This window comes from Eubalaena glacialis, chromosome 18 (assembly GCF_028564815.1).
Source record: "Eubalaena glacialis isolate mEubGla1 chromosome 18, mEubGla1.1.hap2.+ XY, whole genome shotgun sequence".
Lineage (NCBI taxonomy): Eukaryota > Metazoa > Chordata > Mammalia > Artiodactyla > Balaenidae > Eubalaena > Eubalaena glacialis.
In genome coordinates this window covers 66,004,443-66,030,944 of record NC_083733.1, presented here as the reverse complement: position 1 = coordinate 66,030,944, position 26,502 = coordinate 66,004,443, and the positions used below count along the sequence as shown (strand labels likewise).

The 26,502-nt window shown below is 41.1% G+C and overlaps 1 protein-coding gene across 1 annotated transcript; it reads left to right on the top strand.

Moving 5' to 3' along the window:
- The first annotated feature begins 1,305 nt into the window (after window positions 1–1,305).
- On the top strand, window positions 1,306–26,502 carry NLRP12 (NLR family pyrin domain containing 12). Its single transcript, XM_061172522.1, has 8 exons — window positions 1,306–1,452; window positions 1,901–1,914; window positions 18,149–18,319; window positions 19,683–19,853; window positions 21,835–22,005; window positions 23,503–23,673; window positions 25,613–25,783; window positions 26,415–26,502. The coding sequence occupies exons 1-8, from the start codon at window positions 1,306–1,308 to the stop codon at window positions 26,500–26,502; spliced, it is 1,104 nt and encodes a 367-aa protein (XP_061028505.1).

The following is a 26,502-nucleotide window of genomic DNA, read 5'->3' as shown; positions in this document are numbered from 1 at the left end:
AGAACGCCCACTATTTTCACTGCTATTTACCACAGAGAACCTGTTTTCCATTGTGTGAAAATCTAATGAGATCTCACTCACCTGCCCTGAGATTGTTCTGGGTATCACAGAGCCAACAGGTGAAAGGAATTCAGTTTTAAGTGACTCAGCACATTCACCTGCCAAATATTCTTTGCATACCTACAGTTTTTAGGCATTCTTTTAGGTACGAGGGATAACACAGTGAGCTGGAATAGAAGATGATCCTGTGGTCAGGTTGACAGTTGTACCCCACATTCCATTTTGTTTCCTGCCAGGATGAATAGCTGTGACTTTCTTCCTGACTCCAGTTGGGATTGTCTGAGGAAAACCATGCAGGGAGCATAAACCTATTCCTTTCTCTGCCCCAGACTCAGACCTGTGGGGTTAATCTCAAGGTAGCACAATGCACTATTTGATACAGCTATGAACTAGTGGAGGGAAGAAAGGACACTTCCTTAGCTGAGGTTTTCTTTCTCCCCCTTCCTCCTTCCAAACTAAGAAGTTAATTGCTTGCCCTGCCTTTAAATACACATTCTATCCAGTAGCATTGAAAACATCTGTTCCCTTAGTAAAGCGTTGAACCACTTACCAGAATCAAGTACACCAATAGCTGGCTGAAGAAGTATTGAAGCCCTGCTGAAGATCTTAAACATGTGACCACCTTGATTTCCAAACTGCCACCTGACCTTGTGAACTTGCTTTACTCTGCTGGTAATCACTGGGTTTTAACAATTAAGAAGGGGTTTTTTTTTTGCCCTCTAAGAGAACAATGCAGTCCTTAAAACTTGTATTTCTCAGTGCTTTACTAAGATATCCGAACTTTTCTACTCTGCTAGGTGGCGAGTCATGCCATGGTTTGTTGAGATTATTTCCATTTGCTCTCACTTACTCAACTTTACTCAGGGGTGAGTCATTTAAAAGATTACAGGGGCTTCCCTGGTGGCGCAGTGGTTGAGAATCCGCCTGCCAATGCAAGGGTCACGGGTTCGAGCCCTGGTCTGGGAAGATCCCACATGCCGCGGAGCAACTGGGCCCGTGAGCCACAATTACTGAGCCTGCGCGTCTGGAGCCTGTGCTCCGCAACAAGAGAGGCCGCGATAGTGAGAGGCCCGCGCACCGCGATGAAGAGTAGCCCCCGCTCGCCACAACTAGAGAAAGCCCTCGCACAGAAACGAAGACCCAACACAGATAAAAATAAATAAATTAATTAATATATTAAAAAAAAACCCCAAAAAACCCCCCCAATTCTCTCAATACATAAAGAACAACATAACTCCAGACATTATGGAGGAGATGTATAAGAAAGCTCATGCTGCAATACGAGAGAATCCAGTGAATGAGAAGAAGCCTGAGAAAGAACTTAAAGAGAAGAGGTGGAACCGTCCAAAAATGTCACTTGCCCAGAAGAAAGATCGGGTAGCTCAGAAGAAGGCAAGCTTCCTTAGGGGTCAGGAAAGGGCTGCTGAGAGTTAATAAACCAAACCACAATTTCTGTGAAGATTTTTCAGATAAAGACAATAATAAACTTGTTGACCAAGTAGGAAAAAAAAAATAAATGAATAAAACATTACAGGCAACACTAAATCAGTTTCCCTTCCACCTGGGGCAAGGCTGGCTGTGGCCGCTGCTGTGGTGCCGGAGCGCCCTCTCGTGGTGATACTAATCCACTGCAGTCTCGGGCCAGTCCTAGTTTGGCGCCCTGAGACAGGGGTCAGAGGTCCCTCGATAAAGCTCAAAAATGGGGCCACTTTTCACAGTCCCCTTGGAAAATAATTCAAAATTGGATTACCACCATCCGAGGAAGCTCCAAATGAAAATAAAATTCTCTTGCCCTTATCGACTGCTGGTCCATTAAGATAAAATTCTTTCTGATTTGCAGGTTCTGTTAACCAGGTAACTTAAGCCTCCATCTGCCCCTATGGAAAAGCTGAGGCCTAGATTCCCTCGTGTTTTCATCAGCTCTCTCGAGTACATTCACGTGTGGGTCATTAGAGAGTTATCAGGACGGCTAGCACTGGCCCCAAGAGTAAGTACGAACTTTGCCCAGCAGAACTTCTCCTAAAACTAACTGGATGGGAGAGTTATTCTACATGCACATTTTCCTCACACTTGAGCATTTCTAAAATTGGGATGCATCTTGTTACTGAAGGTATTTAGTACTGGGGTTCAAGAAGGAGTGGCCATAAAGACAAGGAAGCAACTGAGATGTCTTCATAGATGAATGAATGGATAAAGGAGGTGTGGTATATATGTACAATGGAATATTCCTCAGTCATAAAAAAGAATGAAATATTGCCATTTACAGCGACATGGATGGACCAAGACATTATCATACTAAATAAAGACAGTCAGACAGAAAAAGACAAATAATATGATATCACCTACTTGTGGAATCTAAAAAAACAGTACAAACGGATGTATATACAAAAGAGAAACAACCTCCCAGACAAAGAACATAAATTTATGGTACAAAAAGGGAAGGAGGGAGGGATAAATTAGTAATTTGGGATTAGTAGATAACCACTCATATATAAAATAGATAAACAGCAAGGATTTACTGTATAGCCCAGGGAAATGTTTACTATCTTGTAATAACCTGTAATGGAAAAGAATGTAGATAGTTCAATCACTTTGCTGTATACCAGAAACTAACATAATGTTGTAAATCAACTACACTTCAATTAAAAAAAAAATATTACGGGAAACACTTGGTTAGTTTCCCTTCCTCATGGTGCAAAGCTGACTGTGTCGCTCCTGTGGTGTTGGAGCGCCCTCTCGTGGTGACACTAATCCCCTGCAGGCTGGGGCCAGTCCTGGCCTGGAGCTCTGAGACAGAGGTCAGAGGTCCCTCTATAAAGCTCAAAGTAGGGCCACTTTTCACAGTCCCCTTGGAAAATAATTCAAAATTGGATTACCACCATCCGAGGAAGCTCCAAATTAAAATAAAAATTTCTCTTTCCCTAATCGACTGCTGGTCCATTAAGACAAAATTCTTTCTGATTTGCAGGTTCTGTTAACCAGGTAACTTAAGCCTCCATCTGCCCCTATGGAAAAGCTGACTCCTAGATTCCCTCGTGTTTCCTTCAACTCTCTTGAGTACATTCACGTGTGGGTTATTAGAGAGTTATCAGGACGGCTAGCACTGGCCCCAAGAGTAAGTACGAACTTTGCCCAGCAGAACTTCTCCTAAAACTAACTGGATGGGAGAGTTATTCTACATGCACATTTTCCTCACACTTCAGCATTTCTAAAATTGGGATGCATCTTGTTACTGAAGGTATTTAGTACTGGGGTTCAAGAAGGAGTGGCCATAAAGGCAAGGAAGCAACTGAAATGTCTTCATAGATGAAGAATGGATAAAGGAGGTGTGGTATATATGTACAGTGGAATATTCCTCAGTCATAACAAAGAATGAAACATTGCCATTTGCAGCAACATGGATGGACCAAGACATTATCATACTACATAAAGACAGACAGGGGCTTCCCTGGTGGCGCAGTGGTTAAGAATCCGCCTGCCAATGCAGCAAACACGGGTTCGAGCCCTGGTCCAGGAAGATCCCACATGCCGCGGAGCAACTAAGCCCGTGCACCACAACTACTGAACCTGTGCTCTAGAGCCCATGAGCCACAACTACTGAGCCCACGTGCCACAACTACTGAAGCCCATGCACTTAGGGCCTGTGCTCTGCAACAAGAGAAGCCACCACAAAGAGAAGCCCATGCACTGCAACGAAGAGTAGCCCCTGCTCGCCGCAACTAGAGAAAAGCCCTCGCGCAGCAATGAAGACCCAATGCAGCCAAAAATAAATTACAAAAAAAAAAAAAAAGACAGAAAAAGACAAATAATATATGATATCACCTACTTGTGGAATCTAAAAAAACAGTACAAACGGATGTATATACAAAAGAGAAACAGCCTCCCAGACATAGAACATAAATTTATGGTACAAAAGGGGAAGGAGGGAGGGATAAATTAGTAATTTGGGATTAGTAGATAACCACTCATATATAAAATAGATAAACAGCAAGGATTTACTGTATAGCCCAGGGAAATGTTTACTATCTTGTAATAACCTGTAATGGAAAAGAATGTAGATAGTTGAATCACTTTGCTGTATACCAGAAACTAACATAATGTTGTAAATCAACTACACTTCAATTAAAAAAAAATATTACGGGAAACACTTGGTTATAGTTTCCCTTCCTCATGGTGCAAAGCTGACTGTGTCGCTCCTGTGGTGTTGGAGCGCCCTCTCGTGGTGACACTAATCCCCTGCAGGCTGGGGCCAGTCCTGGCCTGGAGCTCTGAGACAGAGGTCAGAGGTCCCTCTATAAAGCTCAAAATAGGGCCACTTTTCACAGTCCCCTTGGAAAATAATTCAAAATTGGATTACCACCATCCGAGGAAGCTCCAAATTAAAAAAAAAATTCTCTTGACCTAATCGACTGCTGGTCCATTAAGATAAAATTCTTTCTGATTTGCAGGTTCTGTTAACCAGGTAACTTAAGCCTCCATCTGCCCCTATGGAAAAGCTGACTCCTAGATTCCCTCGTGTTTCCTTCAACTCTCTTGAGTACATTCACGTGTGGGGAATTAGAGAGTTACCAGGAGGGCTGGCACTGGTCCCAAGAGTCTTAAGTACTCACTTTGCCCAGCAGAACTTCTCCTAAAACTAACTGGATGGGAAACTTTTCTACATGCACATTTTTTTTTCAACTTTAGCATTTCCAAAATTGGGATGCATGTTGTCACAGAGGGCCTATTACCATTGGGGTTCAAGAAGGAGTGGCCATATTTTGCCAACATTAGCTCTGAGAATCTTATAAAAATATCTGAAAGCATAAACTGACAGTTAAGGAAAATGTGGGAGAACCAGTTTTGAAATGCACTAGGAGATGGCACTAAAGATATGCCATAGTTTATTATAAAATATTCATATCCATAAACATCTGATTTGAGGAACTTTCACTTTTCAGGTAGGGAGAATACTTAAAAGAAAAGGAAGTATGAAAGAGAAACCCAGGGTGGAACAACGTAATTGAAGATTTACTACAATAGAAATTAAGATCATAATATGCTTTTAGCATGTTTTTACAGACTAAAAAGATAAGGCTTCATGAACAAATTAATAAAACTCTTTTAAACACTATATACTAATAATCTTTACTGGCTTATACTATCTACCTGTGTACAAAATGTATCCATGTATGTACTGGATTTTTTATGTGAGCGTACTAGTGTTCAATTATATATATCTTGGTGATAACATTTCTAGTGCACATTGAAAACATAATATAACATATAAACCAACAGATTAGTCTGAAATTTCACTTTGGAATCAAAGCAAGATACCGTTTGCGATTCTGTGAACATAACATAGTACTCTTGGCCTATGCAATGGAGTAAAACTTAGAAAAGTATTTTCAGAATTGATTTCATTTTGTAAACTGTGCAAATCCACAGCAGAATTGTGTATGCATTGGTGTGATTCTGCACCTAAGTTTACTAAGGCAAAGGAGCAATAGAAAGTGCATGGTATTGTGGTAAGCAGGTGTTTAGAGAAAACATCTCGTTAAGGAAGGTGTGGTTGCACAGAGCATATTTCATTTCTATTCAAGTCTTCAGGCTCTTGAGTCCTTATTTCTTTTTTTTGATTCCTTATTTTTATGACCATTTTGATTCCTGAAGCACTAATAGTTGAAATTAATAGGACAATTCACAGAAGATTTCAATCATGAAGAATTGTGAACCATAGCATTGTAATAGAATTCCCTTGTATTTATCTATCTTTTGGCAACGATAAAATACTCATCTTTTATGGCTCTGAATGTATCCATGGAAAAAAAAAAAAAAGAAGGAGTGGCCATAAAGGCATGGAAGCAACTAAAATGTCCTTCATAGATGAATAGATACAGATGGTGTGGTATATATGTACAATGGAATATTCCTCAGTCATAAAAAAGAAAAAAGTATTGCCATTTGCAGCAACATGGATGGACCTAGAGATTTTCATAGTAAGTGAAGTAAGGCAGACAGGGAAAGTCAAATATTATATGATATCACATAAATGTGTTGTCTAAAAATAATGCAAACAAATCTATAGAGAAAACCGAAACAGAGTCACAAACATACAATACAACATATGGTTACCAAAGGGGAAAGGGAGGGAGGGGCAAATTAGGAGTTTGAGTTTAACAGATGCAGGCTATTATCATATATGAAATAAACAAGAAGGATTTACTGTAGAGCACAGGGGCCTGTATTCAGTATCTTGCGATAACCTTATAATGAAAAGGAATCAAAAATGAAAGAATATAGAGGTATATATATACGCATGTAAAAGTGAATTAACCTGCTGACACCTGTAACTATCACCATATTGTATAGCAACTACACTTCACTTAACAAAGAAAGAACAAGGGGCAACCCTTGGTTAGGTTCCCTTCCTCCTGCTGCAAGGCTGGCTGTGTTGCTCCTGTGGTGTTGGAGCGCCCTCTCGTGGTGATACTAATCCCCTGCAGTCTCGGGCCAGTCCCGGTTTGCAACCCTGAGACAGAGGTCAGAGGTCCCTCGATAAAGCTCAAAAATAGGGCCACTTTTCACAGTCCCCTTGGAAAATAATTCAAAATTGGATTACCACCATCCGAGGAAGCTCCAAATTAAAAAAACAATTTCTCTTTCCCTAATCGACTGCTGGTCCATTAAGACAAAATTCTTTCTGATTTGCAGGTTCTGTTAACCAGGTAACTTAAGCCTCCATCTGCCCCTATGGAAAAGCTGAGGCCTAGATTCCCTCGTGTTTCCTTCAACTCTCTTGAGTACATTCACGTGTGGGTTATTAGAGAGTTATCAGGACGGCTAGCACTGGCCGCAAGAGTAAGTACGAACTTTGCCCAGCAGAACTTCTCCTAAAACTAACTGGATAGGAGAGTTATTCTACATGCACATTTTCCTCACACTTTAGCATTTCTAAAATTGGGATGCATCTTGTTACTGAAGGTATTTAGTACTGGGGTTCAAGAAGGAGTGGCCATAAAGGCAAGGAAGCAACTGAAATGTCTTCATAGATGAAGAATGGATAAAGGAGGTGTGGTATATATGTACAGTGGAATATTCCTCAGTCATAACAAAGAATGAAACATTGCCATTTGCAGCGACATGGATGGACCAAGACATTATCATACTAAATAAAGACAGTCAGACAGAAAAAGACAAATAATATATCACCTACTTGTGGAATCTAAAAAAACAGTACAAACGGATGTATATACAAAAGAGAAACAGCCTCCCAGACATAGAACATAAATTTATGGTACAAAAGGGGAAGGAGGGAGGGATAAATTAGTAATTTGGGATTAGTAGATAACCACTCATACATAAAATAGATAAACAGCAAGGATTTACTGTATAGCCCAGGGAAATGTTTACTATCTTGTAATAACCTGTAATGGAAAAGAATGTAGATAGTTGAATCACTTTGCTGTATACCAGAAACTAACATAATGTTGTAAATCAACTACACTTCAATTAAAAAAAAAATATTACGGGAAACACTTGGTTAGTTTCCCTTCCTCATGGTGCAAAGCTGACTGTGTCGCTCCTGTGGTGTTGGAGCGCCCTCTCGTGGTGACACTAATCCCCTGCAGGCTGGGGCCAGTCCTGGCCTGGAGCTCTGAGACAGAGGTCAGAGGTCCCTCTATAAAGCTTAAAATAGGGCCACTTTTCACAGTCCCCTTCGAAAATGATTCAAAATTTGATTACCACCATCCGAGGAAGCTCCAAACTAAAAAAAATTTCTCTTGCCCTAATCGATTGCTGGGCAATTATGTAAAATTCTTTCTGATTTGCAGGTACTATTAACCAGGTAACTTCAGCCTCCATCTGCCCCTATGGAAAAGCTGACTCCTAGATTCCCTCGTATTTTCATCAACGCTCTTGACTACATTCACATGTGAAGCATTAGAGAGTTATCAGGACAGCTAGCACTAGTCCCAAGAGTCTTAAGTACTCACTTTAAAGAGTAGAGTTTCTCCTAAAACTAACTGCGTGGGAAGTTCTTGTACATGCACTTTTTGTTTTCAACTATTGCATTTCCAAAACTGGGATGCATGTTGTCACCGAGGGCATATTACTATTGGGGTTCAAGAAGGAGCGGCCATAAAGGCATGGAAGCAACTAAAATGTCCTTCATAGATGAATAGATACAGATGGTGTGGTATATATGTACAATGGAATATTCCTCAGTCATAAAAAAGAATAAAATATTGCCATTTGCAGCAACATGGATGGTCCTAGAGATTTTTATAGTATGTGAAGTAAGGCAGACAGGGAAAGTCAAATATTATATGATATCACATAAATATGTGGTCTAAAAATAATACAAACGAATCTGTACAGAAAACTGAAACAGAGTCACAAACATACAATACAACATATGGTTACCAAAGGGGAAAGGGAGGGAGGGACAAATTAGGAGTTTGGGTTTAACAGATGCACGCTATTATCATATACAAAATAGATCAACAAGAAGGATTTACTGTAGAGCACAGGGGCCTGTATTCAGTATCTTGTGATAACCTTATAATGAAAAGGAATCAAAAATGAAAGAATATAGAGGTATATATACACGCATGTAAAAGTGAATTAACCTGCTGACACCTGTAACTATCACCATATTGTATAGCAACTACACTTCATTTAACAAAGAAAGAACATGGGTCAACCCTTGGTTAGGTTCCCTTCCTCCTGCTGCAAGGCTGGCTGTGCCTGCTCCTGTGGTGTTGGAGCGCCCTCTCGTGGTGATACTAATCCCCTGCAGTCTCGGGCCAGTCCTGGTTTGGCGCCGTGAGACGAGGTCAGAGGTCCCTCTCTAAAACTCAAAATAGGGCCACTTTTCACAGTCCCCTTGGAAAATAATTCAAAATTGGATTACCACCATCCGAGGAAGCTCCAAATTAAAAAAAAAATTCTCTTGACCTAATCGACTGCTGGTCCATTAAGATAAAATTCTTTCTGATTTGCAGGTTCTGTTAACCAGGTAACTTAAGCCTCCATCTGCCCCTATGGAAAAGCTGACTCCTAGATTCCCTCGTGTTTCCTTCAACTCTCTTGAGTACATTCACGTGCGGGGAATTAGAGAGTTACCAGGAGGGCTGGCACTGGTCCCAAGAGTCTTAAGTACTCACTTTGCCCAGCAGAATATCTCCTAAAACTAACTGGATGGGAAACTTTTCTACATGCACATTTTTTTTTCAACTTTAGCATTTCCAAAATTGGGATGCATGTTGTCACAGAGGGCCTATTACCATTGGGGTTCAAGAAGGAGTGGCCATATTTTGCCAACATTAGCTCTGAGAATCTTATAAAAATATCTGAAAGCATAAACTGACAGTTAAGGAAAATGTGGGAGAACCAGTTTTGAAATGCACTAGGAGATGGCACTAAAGATATGCCATAGTTTATTATAAAATATTCATATCCATAAACATCTGATTTGAGGAACTTTCACTTTTCAGGTAGGGAGAATACTTAAAAGAAAAGGAAGTATGAAAGAGAAACCCAGGGTGGAACAATGTAATTGAAGATTTACTACAATAGAAATTAAGATCATAATATGCTTTTAGCATGTTTTTACAGACTAAAAAGATAAGGCTTCATGAACAAATTAATAAAACTCTTTTAAACACTATATACTAATAATCTTTACTGGCTTATACTATCTACCTGTGTACAGAATGTATCCATGTATGTACTGGATTTTTTATGTGAGCGCACTAGTGTTCAATTATATATATCTTGGTGATAACATTTCTAGTGCACATTGAAAACGTAATATAACATATAAACCAACAGATTAGTCTGAAATTTCACTTTGGAATCAAAGCAAGATACCGTTTGCGATTCTGTAAACATAGCATAGTACTCTTGGCCTATGCAATGGAGTAAAACTTAGAAAAGTATTTTCAGAATTGATTTCATTTTGTAAACTGTGCAAATCCACAGCAGAATTGTGTATGCATTGGTGTGATTCTGCACCTAAGTTTACTAAGGCAAAGGAGCAATAGAAAGTGCATGGTATTGTGGTAAGCAGGTGTTTAGAGAAAACATCTCGTTAAGGAAGGTGTGGTTGCACAGAGCATATTTCATTTCTATTCAAGTCTTTAGGCTCTTGAGTCCTTATTTCCTTTTTTTTGATTCCTTATTTTTATGACCATTTTGATTCCTGAAGCACTAATAGTTGAAATTAATAGGACAATTCACAGAAGATTTCAATCATGAAGAATTGTGAACCATAGCACTGTAAGAGAATTCCCTTGTATTTATCTATCTTTTGGCAACGATAAAATACTCATCTTTTATGGCTCTGAATGTATCCATGGAAAAAAAAAAAAAAGAAGGAGTGGCCATAAAGGCATGGAAGCAACTAAAATGTCCTTCATAGATGAATAGATACAGATGGTAAGGTATATATGTACAATGGAATATTCCTCAGTCATAAAAAAGAAAAAAGTATTGCCATTTGCAGCAACATGGATGGACCTAGAGATTTTCATAGTAAGTGAAGTAAGGCAGACAGGGAAAGTCAAATATTATATGATATCACATAAATGTGTTGTCTGAAAATAATGCAAACGAATCTATACAGAAAACCGAAACAGAGTCACAAACATACAATACAACATATGGTTACCAAAGGGGAAAGGGAGGGAGGGGCAAATTAGGAGTTTGAGTTTAACAGATGCAGGCTATTATCATATATGAAATAGATAAACAAGAAGGATTTACTGTAGAGCACAGGGGCCTGTATTCAATATCTTGTGATAACCTTATAATGAAAAGGAATCAAAAATGAAAGAGTATAGAGGTATATATATACGCATGTAAAAGTGAATTAACCTGCTGACACCTGTAACTATCACCATATTGTATAGCAACTACACTTCATTTAACAAAGAAAGAACATGGGGCAACCCTTGGTTAGGTTCCCTTCCTCCTGCTGCAAGGCTGGCTGTGTTGCTCCTGTGGTGTTGGAGTGCCCTCTCGTGGTGATACTAATCCCCTGCAGTCTCGGGCCAGTCCTGGTTTGCAACCCTGAGACAGAGGTCAGAGGTCCCTCGATAAAGCTCAAAAATAGGGCCACTTTTCACAGTCCCCTTGGAAAATAATCCAAAATTGGATTACCACCATCCGAGGAAGCTCCAAATGAAAATAAAATTCTCTTGCCCTTATCGACTGCTGGTCCATTAAGATAAAATTCTTTCTGATTTGCAGGTTCTGTTAACCAGGTAACTTAAGCCTCCATCTGCCCCTATGGAAAAGCTGAGGCCTAGATTCCCTCGTGTTTTCATCAGCTCTCTCGAGTACATTCACGTGTGGGTCATTAGAGAGTTATCAGGACGGCTAGCACTGGCCCCAAGAGTAAGTACGAACTTTGCCCAGCAGAATTTCTCCTAAAACTAACTGGATGGGAGAGTTATTCTACATGCACATTTTCCTCACACTTGAGCATTTCTAAAATTGGGATGCATCTTGTTACTGAAGGTATTTAGTACTGGGGTTCAAGAAGGAGTGGCCATAAAGGCAAGGAAGCAACTGAGATGTCTTCATAGATGAAGAATGGATAAAGGAGGTGTGGTATATATGTACAATGGAATATTCCTCAGTCATAAAAAAGAATGAAATATTGCCATTTGCAGCGACATGGATGGACGAAGACATTATCATACTAAATAAAGACAGTCAGACAGAAAAAGACAAATAATATATGATATCACCTACTTGTGGAATCTAAAAAAACAGTACAAACGGATGTATATACAAAAGAGAAACAGCCTCCCAGACACAGAACATAAATTTATGGTACAAAAGGGGAAGGAGGGAGGGATAAATTAGTAATTTGGGATTAGTAGATAACCACTCATATATAAAATAGATAAATAGCAAGGATTTACTGTATAGCCCAGGGAAATGTTTACTATCTTGTAATAACCTGTAATGGAAAAGAATGTAGATAGTTGAATCACTTTGCTGTATACCAGAAACTAACATAATGTTGTAAATCAACTACACTTCAATTAAAAAAAAAATATTACCGGAAACACTTGGTTAGTTTCCCTTCCTCATGGTGCAAAAGTGTGTCCGCTCCTGTGGTGTTAGAGCGCCCTCTCGTGGTGACACTAATCCCCTGCAGGCTGGGGCCAGTCCTGGCCTGGAGCTCTGAGACAGAGGTCAGAGGTCCCTCTATAAAGCTCACAATAGGGCCACTTTTCACAGTCCCCCTGGAAAATAATTCAAAATTGGATTACCACCGTCCGAGGAAGCTCAAAATTAAAAAAAAATTTCTCTTGCCCTAATTGACTGCTGGGCAAAATTTCTCTTGCCCCAATCGACTGCTGGGCGAATCAGAAAGATAAAATTGTTTCTGATGTGCAGGTTCTATTAACCAGGTAACTTAAGCCTCCATCTGCCCCTATGGAAAAGCTGACTCCTAGATTCCCTCGTGTTTCCTTCAACTCTCCTGAGTACATTCACGTGTGGGGAATTAGAGAGTTACCAGGAGGGCTGGCACTCGTCCCAAGAGTCTTAAGTACTCACTTTGACCAGCAGAATTTCTCCTAAAACTAACTAGATGGAAAACTTTTCTACATGCACAATTTTTTTTCAACTTTAGCATTTCCAAAATTGGGATGCATGTTGTCGCAGAGGGCATATTACCATTGGGTTTCAAGAAGGAGTGGCCATAAAGGCATTGAAGCAACTAAAATGTCCTTCATAGATGAATAGATAGAGATGGTGTGGTATATATGTACAATGGAATATTCCTCAGTCATAAAAAAGAATAAAATATTGCCACTTGCAGCAACATAGATGGACCAAGAGATTTTCATAGTAAGTGAAGTAAGGCAGACAGGGAAAGTCAAATATTATATGATATCACATAAATGTGTGGTCTAAAACTAATGCAAACGAATTTATACGGAAAACCGAAACAGAGTCACAAACATACAACATATGGTTAACAAAGGGGAAAGGGAGAGAGGGACCAATTAGGAGTTTGGGTTTAACAGATGCAGGCTATTATATATAAAATAGATAAACAAGAAGGATTTACTGTAGAGCACAGGGGCCTGTATTCAATATCTTGTGATAACCTTATAATGAAAAGGAATCAAAAATGTAAGAATATAGAGGTATATATATACGCATGTAAAAGTGAATTAACCTGCTGACACCTGTAACTATCACCATATTGTGTAGCAACTACACTTCATTTAACAAAGAAAGAACATGGGTCAACCCTTGGTTAGGTTCCCTTCCTCCTGCTGCAAGGCTGGCTGTGCTTGCTCCTGTGGTGTTGGAGCGCCCTTTCGTGGTGATACTAATCCCCTGCAGTCTCGGGCCAGTCCTGGTTTGGCAACCTGAGACAGAGGTCAGAGGTTCCCCTATACACCTCAAAATAGAGACACTCTTCATGGTCCCCTTGGAAAGTAATTCACATTTGATTACCACCATCCGAGGAAGCTCCAAATTAAAAAAATTTCTCTTGTCCCAATTGACTGCTGGGCAATTAAGATAAAAGTCTGTCTGATTTGCAGGTACTGTTACTATGTAACATAAACCTCCATGTGCTGCTATGGAAAAGGTGATGCCTAGATTCCCTTGTGTTTCCTTCAACTCTCTTGAGTACATTCACGTGTGGGGCATTAGAGAGTTACCAGGAGGGCTGGCACTCGTCCCAGAAGTCTTAGGTACTCTCTTTGACCAGCATAATTTTTCCTAAATCTAACTGGATGGGAAACTTTTCCACATGCACATTTTTTTTCAACTTTGGCATTTCCCAAATTGGGATGCATGTTGTCACTGAAGGCATATTACTATTGGGGTTCAAGAAGGGGTGGCCATAAAGTCATGGAAGCAACTAAAATGTCCTTCATAGATGAATAGATACAGAAGGTGTGGTGTATATATATATATATATATATACACAATGGGATACTCCTCAATCATAAAAAAGAATAAAATATTGCCATTTGCAGCAACATAGATGGACTATACAGTAGGAGTTTGTTGTTTATCCATTCTAAATGTAGTAGTTTACATCTATCATCTCCAAATTCCCAGTCCGTCCCTCTCCCTCCCCACCCCCCTCTGCAACCACAAGTCTGATCTCTATGAATGTGCATGTTTCTGTTTCTTAGATAGGTTCATTTGTGCCAAATTTTAGATTCCACATGTGAGTGATATCATATGGTATTTGTCTTTCTCTTTCTGACTGACTTCACTTAGTATGATCATCTCTAGGTGCATCCATGTTGCTGCAAATGGCATTATTTTGCTCTTTTTTAAGGCTAAGTAGTATTCCATTGTGTAATTGTACCACATCTTCCTTATCCATTCATCTGTTGATGGACATTTAAGTTGTTTCCAAGTCTTGGCTAATATAAATCGTGGTGCTGTGAATATAGGGGTGCATGTATCTTTTTGAATTATAGTTTTGTCCAAGTATATGCCCAGGAGTGAGATTGCTGGATCATAGTTTTCTGAGGAACTTCCATACTGTTTTCCATAGTTGCTGCACCAACTTACATTCCCACCAACAGTGTAGGAGGGTCCCCTTTTCTACACACTCTCTCCAGCATTTGTTATTTGTAGACTTTTTAATGATGGCCATTCTGACCAGTGTGAGGTGGTACCTAATTGTAGTCTTGATTTGCATTTCTCTAATATTAGTGATGTTGAGGATCTTTTCATGTGCCTACTGGCCATCTGTATGTCTTTTTTGGAGAAATGTCTATTAAGGGCCTTTGCCCATTTTTCAAGTGGGTTTTTTGTTTTTTTGTTATTGAGTTTTATGAGCTGTTTGAATGAGCAACTGAAATGTCCATCACAGATGAATAAAGATGGGGTGGTATATATGTACCATGGAATATTCCTCAGCCATAAAAAAGAATGAAATATTGCCATTTGCAGAAACACAGATGGACCTAGAGATTTTCACAGCAAGTGAAGTAAGGCAGACAGAGAAAGACAAATATTATATGGTATCAAATATATTTGTGATCTAAAAAATAATGCAAATAAATCTATATACAAAACAGAAACAGAGTCAGAAACATGGAAAACAACATATGGTTACCAAAGGGAGAAAGGGAGGGAGGGACAAATTAGGAGTTTGGGATTAACAGATACTATCATACATATGTAAAATAGATAAACAAAAGGATTTACTGTGTAGCACAGGGAACTGTATTTAATATCTTGCAATAACCTATAATGGAAAAGAATAGAAAAAAACGAATATATATTTGAATCACTTAGCTGTACAGCAGAAACTAACACAATGTTGTAAACCAACTATACTTCAATTAAAAGAAAAAAAGTTTATGGGGAAACACTTGGTTTGTTTTCCTTCCTCATGGTGCAAAGCTGGCTTAGTCTGCTTCTGTGGTGTTGGAGCGCCCTCTGCTGGTGATAAAGATCATCTGCAGTCTCGGGCCAGTCCTGGCTTGGCGCCCTGAGACAGAGGTCAGAGGTCGCCCGATAAAGCTCAAAATAGGAGCACTCTTCATAGTCCCTTAGGAAAATCATTCACAATTTGATTAACATCATCCATGGAAGCTCCAATGTTTAAAAAAAATTTCTTACCCAATTTGACTGCCTGGCAAGTATCTTAAAATAAAATTATTTATGATTTTCAGGTACTATTAAATACATACCTTAAGCCTCAATTTGCTGATATGTAAAAGGTGACTCTATATTCTTGAGTGTGTTCATAAACTTTCTTGAGTACATTCACGTGTGGGGCATAAGTGAGTTATCAGGACAGCTTTACTGGTCCAAGTAGTTTTAAATACTAACTTTGACCAGTAGAATTGTTCTTAAAACTAGCTGGATGCAAGAGTTATTCCATAGAAATCATACCTTTATTTGGCAATAAAAGAAAAGCATGGTACTTTCTATTTGAAGCCTGAGTCAAGAACGTACCACAACTTGGGAATTCCCTGGTGGTCCAGTGGTTAGGACTTGGCGCTCTCACTGGCAGGTACCCAGGTTTGATCCCTGGTCAAGCAACTAGGATCCTGCAAGTCACGGTGTGGCCAAAAAAAAAAAAAAAAAAGAAGAGAACGTACAATATCTTGATGCTTTTTAAAAGATCTAGAATAATGTTTATAGAATCAACTAAACTTTTTCTTCTCTCTTGGGTTCCAATGATCTGAACCTTCAATATTTTGTTGTTAAGCCACATTGACTTAGGGTTTCTATCTTTTGCAAGCACAAAAATTCTGATTACTACTGGGAGGGAGTTTGAGTATGGATCCTAGGACAATTAATGTGATAACAGCAAGCATGAAAGGAATGCTGACTGACTCAGTTTGTTCGGGCTGCTATAATCTAAGACCACAGACTGGGGAGCTTAGAAATAACAGAAATTGATTCCTCACAGTTCTGGAGTCTGAGAAGTCCAAGATCAGGGTGCCAGCAAGGTAAGGTTCTGGTGAAGGTCTTCTTCCAGGTTGGAGACAGCTCCCTTCTTGCTGTGTCCTCACATGGTGGAAGGACAGGCCAGCTCTGGGGCCTCTTTATAAGGGCACTCACCCCATTCCTGAGGGCTCCACCCTCATGACCTAAACACCTCCCAAAAGCCCACCTCCTCATACCATCATGTTGGAGATTAGGTGTTTTTTTTTTTGGCTGCGTTGGGTCTTCGCTGCTGTGCGCGGGCTTTCTCTAGTTGAGGCGAGCGGGAGATACTCTTCGTTGCAGTGCGCGGGCTTCTCATTGTGGTGGCTTCTCTTGTTGCCGAGCACAGGCTCTAGGCACGCGGGCTTCAGCAGTTGTGGCTCACGGGCTTAGTTGCTCCGCAGCATGTGGGATCTTCCTGGACCAGGGCTTGAACCCTGCATTGTCAGGGGGATTCTTAACCACTGCGCCACCAGGGAAGCCCGAGTACATTTTCTTGATGTGTCTCCTAATCTCTTTTTTCCTAGAGTAGTTTCAGTCTCATTTTTTTTTTTTTCATGCCAATGATTTGTTGGAGGAACTGGGCATTCATCCTATAGTAAGGAGGTTGGCAAACTTTTTCCTGTAAATGTTTTCAGCTTTGTGGGCTGGACAGATGCTCTGTGTTACAACAACTCAACTCTGCCACTGTAACAGAAAGCAATGTAGAAAATACATACACGTGTAAAGCAATTATACTCCAATAAAGATGTTTAAAAAAATAAAAAAATAAAAATAAATAAAAATAGTGACAGATGGTAAGTAGACATTATGATGATCATTTTGCAGTGTTTGTTTCGAATCATTATGTCGTACACCTGAAACCAACAGAATGTAGTATGTCAATTATACTTCAGTCTAAAAAAAGAAGACAGCAAGTGTTTAATAAAGGTTAGGCCTGAAAATATGAAAAATGGAACATTTTGCCATTTGGTAATAATATCTACATATTATTTTTAAATGAAAAATCTATTTTGTAACCATACAAAATGTATGTCTATAATCCATTAGTTTTTGAAGGTTTTATAATGGTGAAAAAGTGTAGACTTTAGAAACTGTGCCTTTTCCTTAATAAATTTTTTCAACCTCAAAAAAAAAAAAAAGAAAATACATACACGAATGGGCATGGTTGGGTTCCAATAAAACTTTATTTACAAAAGCAGGTTGTAGGGCTTCCCTGGTGGCACAGTGGTTAAGAATCTGCCTGCCAATACAGGGGACACAGTTGTGAGCCCTGGTCCGGGAGGATCCCACATGCCGAGGAACAACTAAGCCCATGCAACACAACTACTGAGCCTGCGCTCTAGAGCCCGCAAGCCACAACTACTGATCCTGCGTGCCACAACTAATGAAGCCCAGGCGCCTAGAGCCCGTGCTCCACAACAAGAGAAGCCACCACAATGAGAAGCCTGCACACTGCAACGAAGAGTAGCCCCTGCTCGCCGCGACTACCGAAACCCCACACACAGCAATGAAGACCCAATGCAGCCAAAAATAAATAAATTAATTAATATAAATAAAAAAATAAAATAAAGATGACAAAATGCTTCAGAAATTGTGAAGTGACATACAAGGGCCAAACATCATCTTGGTGAAGCGACTGTCCTATCTTCCCTTCATGCAGACCTGAGAGGAATATTTTGCCAGATGCCTACAGCAAACAGCTCACTGCTGCCCTAAGCACCAATCCCAGCCTGGTGGAGCTGGCTTTGTACAACAATGCCCTGGGAAGCCAGGGGGTGAAGCTGCTGTGTCAAGGACTCAGACACCCCAACTGCAAACTTCAGAACCTGAGGTGGGTCTAGGCTGGTCTGTGAGCTTCTGGTGAAGCTCTGTCTCATAGGGCTCAGTCAGAAAGAACATAGGACGAGACTTCCCTGGCAGTCCAGTGGTTAAGACTCCAAGCTACCACTGCAGGGGGTACAGGTTCAGTCCCTGGTTGGGGAACTAAGATCCTGCAAGCTGCATGGTGTGGCCAAAAACAAAAAAAACAACCACCAAAAAACCCCCCAACTCAGCTGCTTAAAGCAAGAACGTAGGATGATGTGTTAGTTTGCTTGGGCTCCCATAGCAAAGTACCACAGGCTGGGTAACTTAATGGACTTTTATTTTCTCACAGTTCTGGAGGCTGGAAGTCCGAGATCAAGGTGTCAGCAGGGTTGATGTCTTCTGAGGTCTCTCTTCTTGGCTTGCAGATGGCCACCTTCTCACTGTGTCCTCACATGGTCTTTCCTCTGTGTGTGTCTGTGTCCAAATTTCCTCTTCTTATAAGGACACCAGTCATATTGGACTAGGGTCCACCCTAATGACCTCATTTTAACTTAATTACCTTCTGGTAGTGGTGGAGAAGAGTGAATGGAGGGGAGGGATAAATTAGGAGTTTGGGACTAACATATACACACCACTATTTACAAAATAGATAACCAACAAGGACCTACTGTAGAGCACAGGGAATTATTCACAATATTTTGTAATAACCTATAAAAGAAAAGAATCTGAAAAAATCTGTATCTATATCTATTTCTATATCTATATCTATCTATCTATCATCTATCTCTCTATCATCTATCATCTATCTCTCTATCATCTCTCCATCTATCTATCTATGTATCTATCTGTCTATCATCTATCATCTATCTATCTATAACTGAATCACTCTGCTGTACACCAGCAATTAACACAACATTGTCAATCAACTATACTTCAGTTAAAAAAGAAAAGTGAATGCGAGGGGTCTTGAATTCCTCTCATAAAGGTAACCTCTGTGAAAGCATTTCCTTGACTGCAAAGTGCCAAAATATGTTATATTATTCTTGTTTCTTTTATTTTTTTTTATTGAGCTACATACAGTTCACACACCAGACAAGTCAGTGATTTTTTTTTTTCGTATATTCTCCAGATGGTGTAAACATCACCACTATCTAATTCCAGATCATTTGCATCACACCAAAAAGAAACACCACATCCATTAGCAGTCACTCCTTTGATTTCCCTCCCCTCAGCCCCTGGCAACCACTAATCTCCTTTCTTTGATTTTAGAAAAGGGGGGGAATATAGGTATAGATCAAAAAAAGAGGGGAGAGAAAGGACAGGGACAGATTTTAGAAAACAACGACAAAGGAAGTCACCTGGCTCTTTTCTTCTTCTTTCCATCCCAGGTTGAAGAGGTGCCGGGTTTCCAGCTCTGCCTGCCAGGACCTCACCACTGCTCTGATAGCCAATAAGCATCTACTAAGAATGGACCTGAGCGGCAACGGCCTTGGGCTGCCAGGCATGAAGCTGCTTTGCGAGGGGCTCCGGCATCCCAAGTGCAGGCTACAGCTGGTGCAGTGAGTCTCCATCCCCTGGAACAAGTCCTTAATTTTCATGATCTCCTGGGACAAGCTTGTCGTCCCCCGGGGCTTGAAGTATCTCCCCAAATGCTGACCCCCAAACCCCTACCTTGAATTAGGGCTGCCTTTAGACCCGTGACCTGAGACCCGTGCCTTGGACCCTTTGCACTTTGGAGAACCTCTTTCTGACCTCTTCTGACCCCACCCATTTCCACATGGTGAGGAGCTCCTGGAGCCACCTGCCCACCCAGAACCCACACCCTATTTATTGACTGCATACTGAGTAGTCAGAACCCCAGAGCTCCCCGTGCAAAGATCCTTTAGTTGTGCAATTCCCTTTTTCTGCAATGCTGCTGTTTTAGTAAAACCACCCAGTTTCCCACCTGTGTGTCTTTGTTACTACTCATAAGAACACTCCACTTCTGACACTTCTGTGTGTGGGGTTTTCCCCACACCAAGGAATTCTGTGACACCAGTTGGGTGTCCTGCAGTTAAACTCAATTCTAACACGACCTACCTGGAGATAGCGTCAGATCCCAAGGTTAAGGGCTCAGTCCCTGGAGACTTCCCCCCCCCAGCCCCCCCACTTCAGACGCCAATAGCAAATCCAAGTTGTCACCTGTGCTACTGACCCATCAGCTGTAAATCAAAGTTTCCCACAACCCGCCCCCCTGGGTTCTATTAATTTGCTAGAGCGGCTCACAGATGTCAGGGAAAGCACTTACATTTACTTGTTTATTAAAGGATGTGATAAAAGATACAGATGAACAGATACATAGGTCTGAGGAAGGTCCCAAGTTTGGGAGTTTCAGTCTCTGCCGAGTTTGGGTCCATCACCCTCTTAATACATGGATGTGTTTGCCAACCCGGGAGCTCTCTGAACCCTGCGCTAGTGGGATTTTTATGGAGGCTTCCTCACATAGGCATGATCAAATAGTATAGTAACTCCATTTCCACCCTTCTCCACTCTTTGGACAAGGGTTGGGGGGGGCAGGGCTGAAAATTCCAAACTTTTAATCACGGCTTGGTCTTTCTGGTGACCGTCCCCCATCCAGGAGCCCACCCAGAGTCAACTCAGTAAAACAAAAGATTCTCCAAGTTTTTTGTTTGTTTTTGGTTTTGGTTTTTTTTAATCACTTAGGAAATCAGGGATTTAGCAGCTCTGTGCCAGGGACCAGAGCAGAGACCAAAACATATTTTTTCTATTATCTCTCAGCCCCTATCCTATTCCTCCAAATGAACTTCTACTTAGCCTTGGAGAACCAGTTCAAATTCTCCCAGAGAGCCTTCCCTCACTGTACACCATTTGTCAAAGATGGGTTAGGTAGTCCCTCCACCAGGATGGTTTTAACAAACAGTTCATGTTGATGGTACACTGACCATGTGTCAGGCTTGTTCTACACCCTCTCTCTGTGTAATAAATTATATGATCCTCACAACGACCCTCTGAGGCAGGCGCTGTTATTATCCTTATTTTAGAGTCAGTGAACCTGAGACATGGCAGCACATGTAACAGAAAACTGATACCTGATTAAAACTCACTTGAGAGAATTCCATGGTGGTCCAGTGGTTAGGACTCTGCACTCTCACTGCTGAGGGCCTGGGTTCAATCCCTGGTCAGGGAAATAAGATCCCACAAGCCGCACAGCGCAGCTAAAAAAACCCAACTCGCTTGAGGTCACAGGGTTAGGGGGTGTGGATGGATGCAAACACAGGTTGTTGAGCCCTAGAGACTCTGCTCTGAATTATCGTGCTATGTATACTACCTCCATGGCACCACCTACATTGGATTATAATTACTCACCTGTTTGTCTTATTAGAGAAGATTCTCCTTGCTGGAAATGACTTAAGTCCTGTTTATCTCTAACTTTAGCGAGAATTGTAGATGCATGTTAGGTGATTAAATGCACCAGGGAAGGAGCCATCAGGATATAGAAAAGCAAGATGGCGCCCTCTTCAACATCTCTTTCCTCCCAAGGTTGAGGACGTGTCAGCTGGAGGCTGGGGCTTGCCAGGAGATTGCCTCTGTGCTCAGCACCAGTCGACATCTGGTGGAGCTGGACCTGACAGGAAATGCCCTGGAGGATTCGTGTCTGAGGCTCTTGTGTCAAGGTTTGTGGCACCCAGTCTGTAGGCTGCGGCTCTTGTGGTGAGCTCTACCCTCTGTCTCTGTGCATCTGATTGCTCTAGGGACCTCATATAAGTAGAATCACAAAGTAGTTGTCTTTTTTGTGACTGGCTCATTTCACTTAGCATGATATTTTCAAGGTTCATCCATGTTGTAGCATATGTCAGAATTTCCTTCCTTCTTAAGGCTGACTAATATTCCATTTTGTATGTATATGTGTGTGTATATATATATGTTTTATATGTGTATAATACATTTTGTTTGTCCATTCATTCATCCATTAATGGACACTTGGGTTGCTTCCACCTTTTGGCTCTTTTGAATAATGCTATGAACATTAGTGTACAAATATTTCTTTGAGCCCCTGCTTTCAATTCTTTTAGGTATATAACCAGAAGTGGAATTGATAGATCATATGGTTATTTTTAATTTTTTGAGGAACCACCATATTGTTTTCCACAGTGGCCAAATCATTTTACATTCCCACCAACAGTGCACGAAGTTTTCAATTTCTCCACATCCTCGCCAACGCTTGTTATTTTCTCTTTTTTGGATAATAGCCATCCCAGTGGGTATGAGGTGATATCTCACTGTGTTTTTGATTTGCATTTGTCTAGTGATTAGTAATGTTGAGCACCTTTTTGTGTGTTTGTGGCCGTTTATATGTCTTTGGAGAAATGTCTATTCAAGCCTTTGGCCATTTTTCAAACAAGTTGTTTATTTGGAAACATTACTTTTAAGATTGAGGGCAGGCATTTGCAGCAACATGGATGGACATAGAGATGATCATACTAAGCAAAGTAAGTCAGAAAGAGAAAGACAAATACCATATGATGTCACCTATATGTGGAATCTAAAATACGACACACAATAGCCAGGACATGGAAACAACCTAAATGTCCATCAACAGAGGAATGGATAAAGAAGATGTGGTACATATATACAATGGAATATTTCTCAGCCATAAAAATGAATGAAATTGGGTCATTTGTAGAGACGTGGGTAGATCTAGAGACTGTCATACAGAGTGAAGTAAGTCAGAAAGAGAAAAACAGATTTCGTATATTAACGCATATATGTGGAATCTGAAAAAAATTGGTATAGATGATCTTATTTAGAAGGTAGAAATAAAGACACAGACATAGAGAACAAACGTATGGATACCAAGGGGGAAAGGTGGCGGGGGGGGGGGTGGATGAATTGGGAGATTGGGATTGACATATATACACTATTGATGCTATGTATAAACTAGATAATTAATGAGAACCTACTGTAGAGCACAGGGAACTCTACTCAGTGCTCTGTGGTGACCTACATGGGAAGGAAATCCAAAAAAGAGGGGATATATGTATACGTATAGCTGATTCACTTTGCTGTACAGTAGAAACTAATGCAACATTGTGAAGCAACTATACCTCAATAAAATTTTTTAAAAAAAGATTGGGGGCAGGGAGGATAAAATTAGCATTGTATAGGAAATGGAACTCCATAATAGATGTTGAATTGGATTTCCTGCAGGTTGAAGATTTGCCACCTCACTGCTGCTGCCTGCGCAGACCTGGCATCCACCTTCAGTGTGAACCAGAGCCTCATGGGGCTGGACTTAAGCCTGAATGACCTGGGGGACCCTGGGGTGCTGCAGCTGTGTGAGGGCCTCAGGCAACCCCAGTGCAAACTCCAGACCCTCCGGTGAGGCCCGCTTTACTCACCACCCTACGAGTCCAAATTCACAATCCCTGCCCTCCTGTCTGGGCTCAGTGGGGCCATCTCCCTCCCCTCTTCTCCTAACCTCTTGCTACATCAGCCTCCTTTGAAAGGTTTTTCTGCCACAGGGCCTTTGCACAAGCAGTTCTTTCTTCCTGGAATGTACTTCTGCTCTGATTTCTGCTTTTTTTTTTTACCCTGATAACACCTGTTTCATCTGTTAGGACTCAAAACGAGTGCTTCTTCATGGATACCTCCTCTAACCCCTAGATAAGGTCTAGTTTTAGGATCTTATTTGACCTTCTTCTTCTCAGCATCTCTTATTGTAATTTGTATGTGTGTGTGTAGTATTCCAGAAGTGCAGGAAGTGCAGGAGCTGGGCAACTCTGTGTTCCAACGGCTAGTATAAGACCTGGCCCAGAGGAGTTTAGAAATACATATACTTTCAAATGAGGGAACAGATGAAAAAACAAATGAACAAAAATAAAACGCAGCAAGGGGACTTCCCTGGTGGTGCAGTGGTTAAGAATCTGCCTGCCTATGCAGGGGACACGGGTTGATTCCTGGCCCGGGAAGATCCCACATGCTGCGGAGCAACTAAGCCCGTGCGCCACAACTACTGAGCCTGTGCTCTAGAGCCCACAAGCCACAACTACTGAAGCCTGCGCGCCTAGAGCCTGTGTTCCACAAAGAGCCCGTGCTCTGCAAGAGAAGCCACTGCAATGAGAAGCCCGCGCACCTCAACAAAGAGTAGCCCCCGCTCGCTACTAGAGAAAGCCTGCGTGCAGCAGTGAAGACCCAACGCAGCCAAAAACAAATAAATAAAATAAAATTATACAAAAAAAAGAAGAAAAGAAAATGCAGCAAGGCTGTCAATTCCCAGAAAATTCTTTTTCTTTGTAGTCCCAAGGGAGAGTGCTTTTTAAATTTTTTTTTTTGGTCCTATGGTAGCATCATCAATTATCTGATGTCATTTGCTTTGGAATATATATATATATTTTTTTTTTTTTTTTTTTTTCTTTTGAGACATTGAGTCATACCTTGGCTTCTATTGTGTTTAGAGAATTAGGATAAATCTGTGCCCCATCTTCACACCTTTCTCTCTACTGCATCCTTTAAACATTTCCTTTTTGAGCTGCAGATACACGTAATTAGAAGGTTCATAATCCTCACCTGGTACCACAATATCACTATGGACCCACATGTGCCTTTGTTTTATTTTTGTCTCCTTCCTTGCCCTCCCCAGATCTCATCCGTAGACACTCATGTCTTCATTTTATATAAATAATGCATCTCATCAGCTTCTGGTTTTTTTCCCACTTACCTTCATACACTGAATATCTGTTCATATTGGTATAAGCATATCTAATTGAGTCCTTCAAACTGACCTATACTCCATCATTTGCATAAATCAAATGTTATTGATTCATCCAGGAACTCTGTCCCTATAATTGTGTAGTGTTGTGACGTATATTCTTATTTATTTATTTTTGGCTGCATTGGGTCTTCATTGCTGTGCGCGAGCTTTCTCTAGTTGCGGAGAGCGGGGGCTACTCTTCGTTGCAGTGCGCGGGCTTCTCATTACAGTGGCTTCTCTTGTTGTGGAGCACGGGCTCTAGGCACACAGGCTTCAGTAGTTGTGGCACGTGGGTTCAGTAGTTGTGGCTCGCGGGCTCTAGAGCACAGGCTCGGCAGTTGTGGCGCACGGGCTTAGTTGCTCCGCGGCATGTGGCATCTTCCCGGACTGGGGCTCAAACCCGTGTCCCCTGCATTAGCAGGCGGATTCTTAACCACTGCGCCACCAGGGAAGTCCCTCTCCTTTTTCTTAAACTGATCCCTAAAAACATCATCCTGATTCCCTATGAAGATGAGACTTTCCAACATAACTGCAGACGTGGCTTCAACCACTTCCTATCTTCCACAGGCTGGACAGCTGTGGCGTCACAGCCAAAGCTTGTGAGGATATCTCTTCCACCCTGGGGGTCAACCAGACCCTAACAGAGCTTTATCTTACCAACAACGCCCTGGGGAACACAGGTGTCAGGCTGCTATGCAAGAGGCTGAGTCATCCCGGCTGCAAACCTCGAGTCCTCTGGTGAGAGATGGTCCCTGGTTCTGGAGGAGACAGGATACAGGGCTTGGAGTTAGAAGTAAAAGTCAATCATTGAAACCCTCCGTTTGGATAAACAAATAATCTAGAAAATTTGCAAATAGTTCATTTGTCCACTTGTGTATGCAATTTGTGCAAAATACAGAGGCCTTACTTTGCCTCTTGGGAGACACCCATACCTTTTACTGGTGGTGTGACCTTGGGTAATTTAACCTTGGGTAATTACCTAATCTGACAAGTGAGGCCATTGTACCTTAACGAGAATCTGGAATTACTCTGCCTGGCCTCAAATTCTAATTCCATCACTTACCAGTTTTGTGATGTATTTTTGTAAATTAGTCAACCTCTTGGCACCTCAGTATCCCTGTCTGTAAAATGAAAATAGCTGCTTCTTCATAGGATGATTACAAATTAAATGAGTTAACACAGGTTTGGGATTTAAAATGGTGTGTAACTCAGAGTAAGCCTATTTCCCAATAGGATTTGGTTTCAAATGAAGAACTAGTTAATGGAATTATGTATTTTAACAGGGCACAGGATGCATGCATGATAGGTTTGATATATCATCTGAATGCCACAATAGTGGCCTGGACTATTTCCCACTCTGGGTCCTCAGGCTCTTTGGAATGGACCTGAATAAAATGACCCGCAGAAGTTTGGCAGCTCTTCGCCTAACGAAACCTTACTTGGACATTGGCTGCTGA

Excerpts from the sequence above, each read along its gene's own strand:
- NLRP12 (XM_061172522.1), top strand. The coding sequence starts at position 1,306 with ATGGAGGAGATGTATAAGAAAGCTCATGCTGCAATACGAGAGAATCCA. Across the intron at positions 22,006-23,502 it reads TGTAGGCTGCGGCTCTTGTG|GTTGAAGATTTGCCACCTCA; the intron begins GTGAGCTCTACC and ends GATTTCCTGCAG. Across the intron at positions 25,784-26,414 it reads TGCAAACCTCGAGTCCTCTG|GCTCTTTGGAATGGACCTGA; the intron begins GTGAGAGATGGT and ends CTGGGTCCTCAG.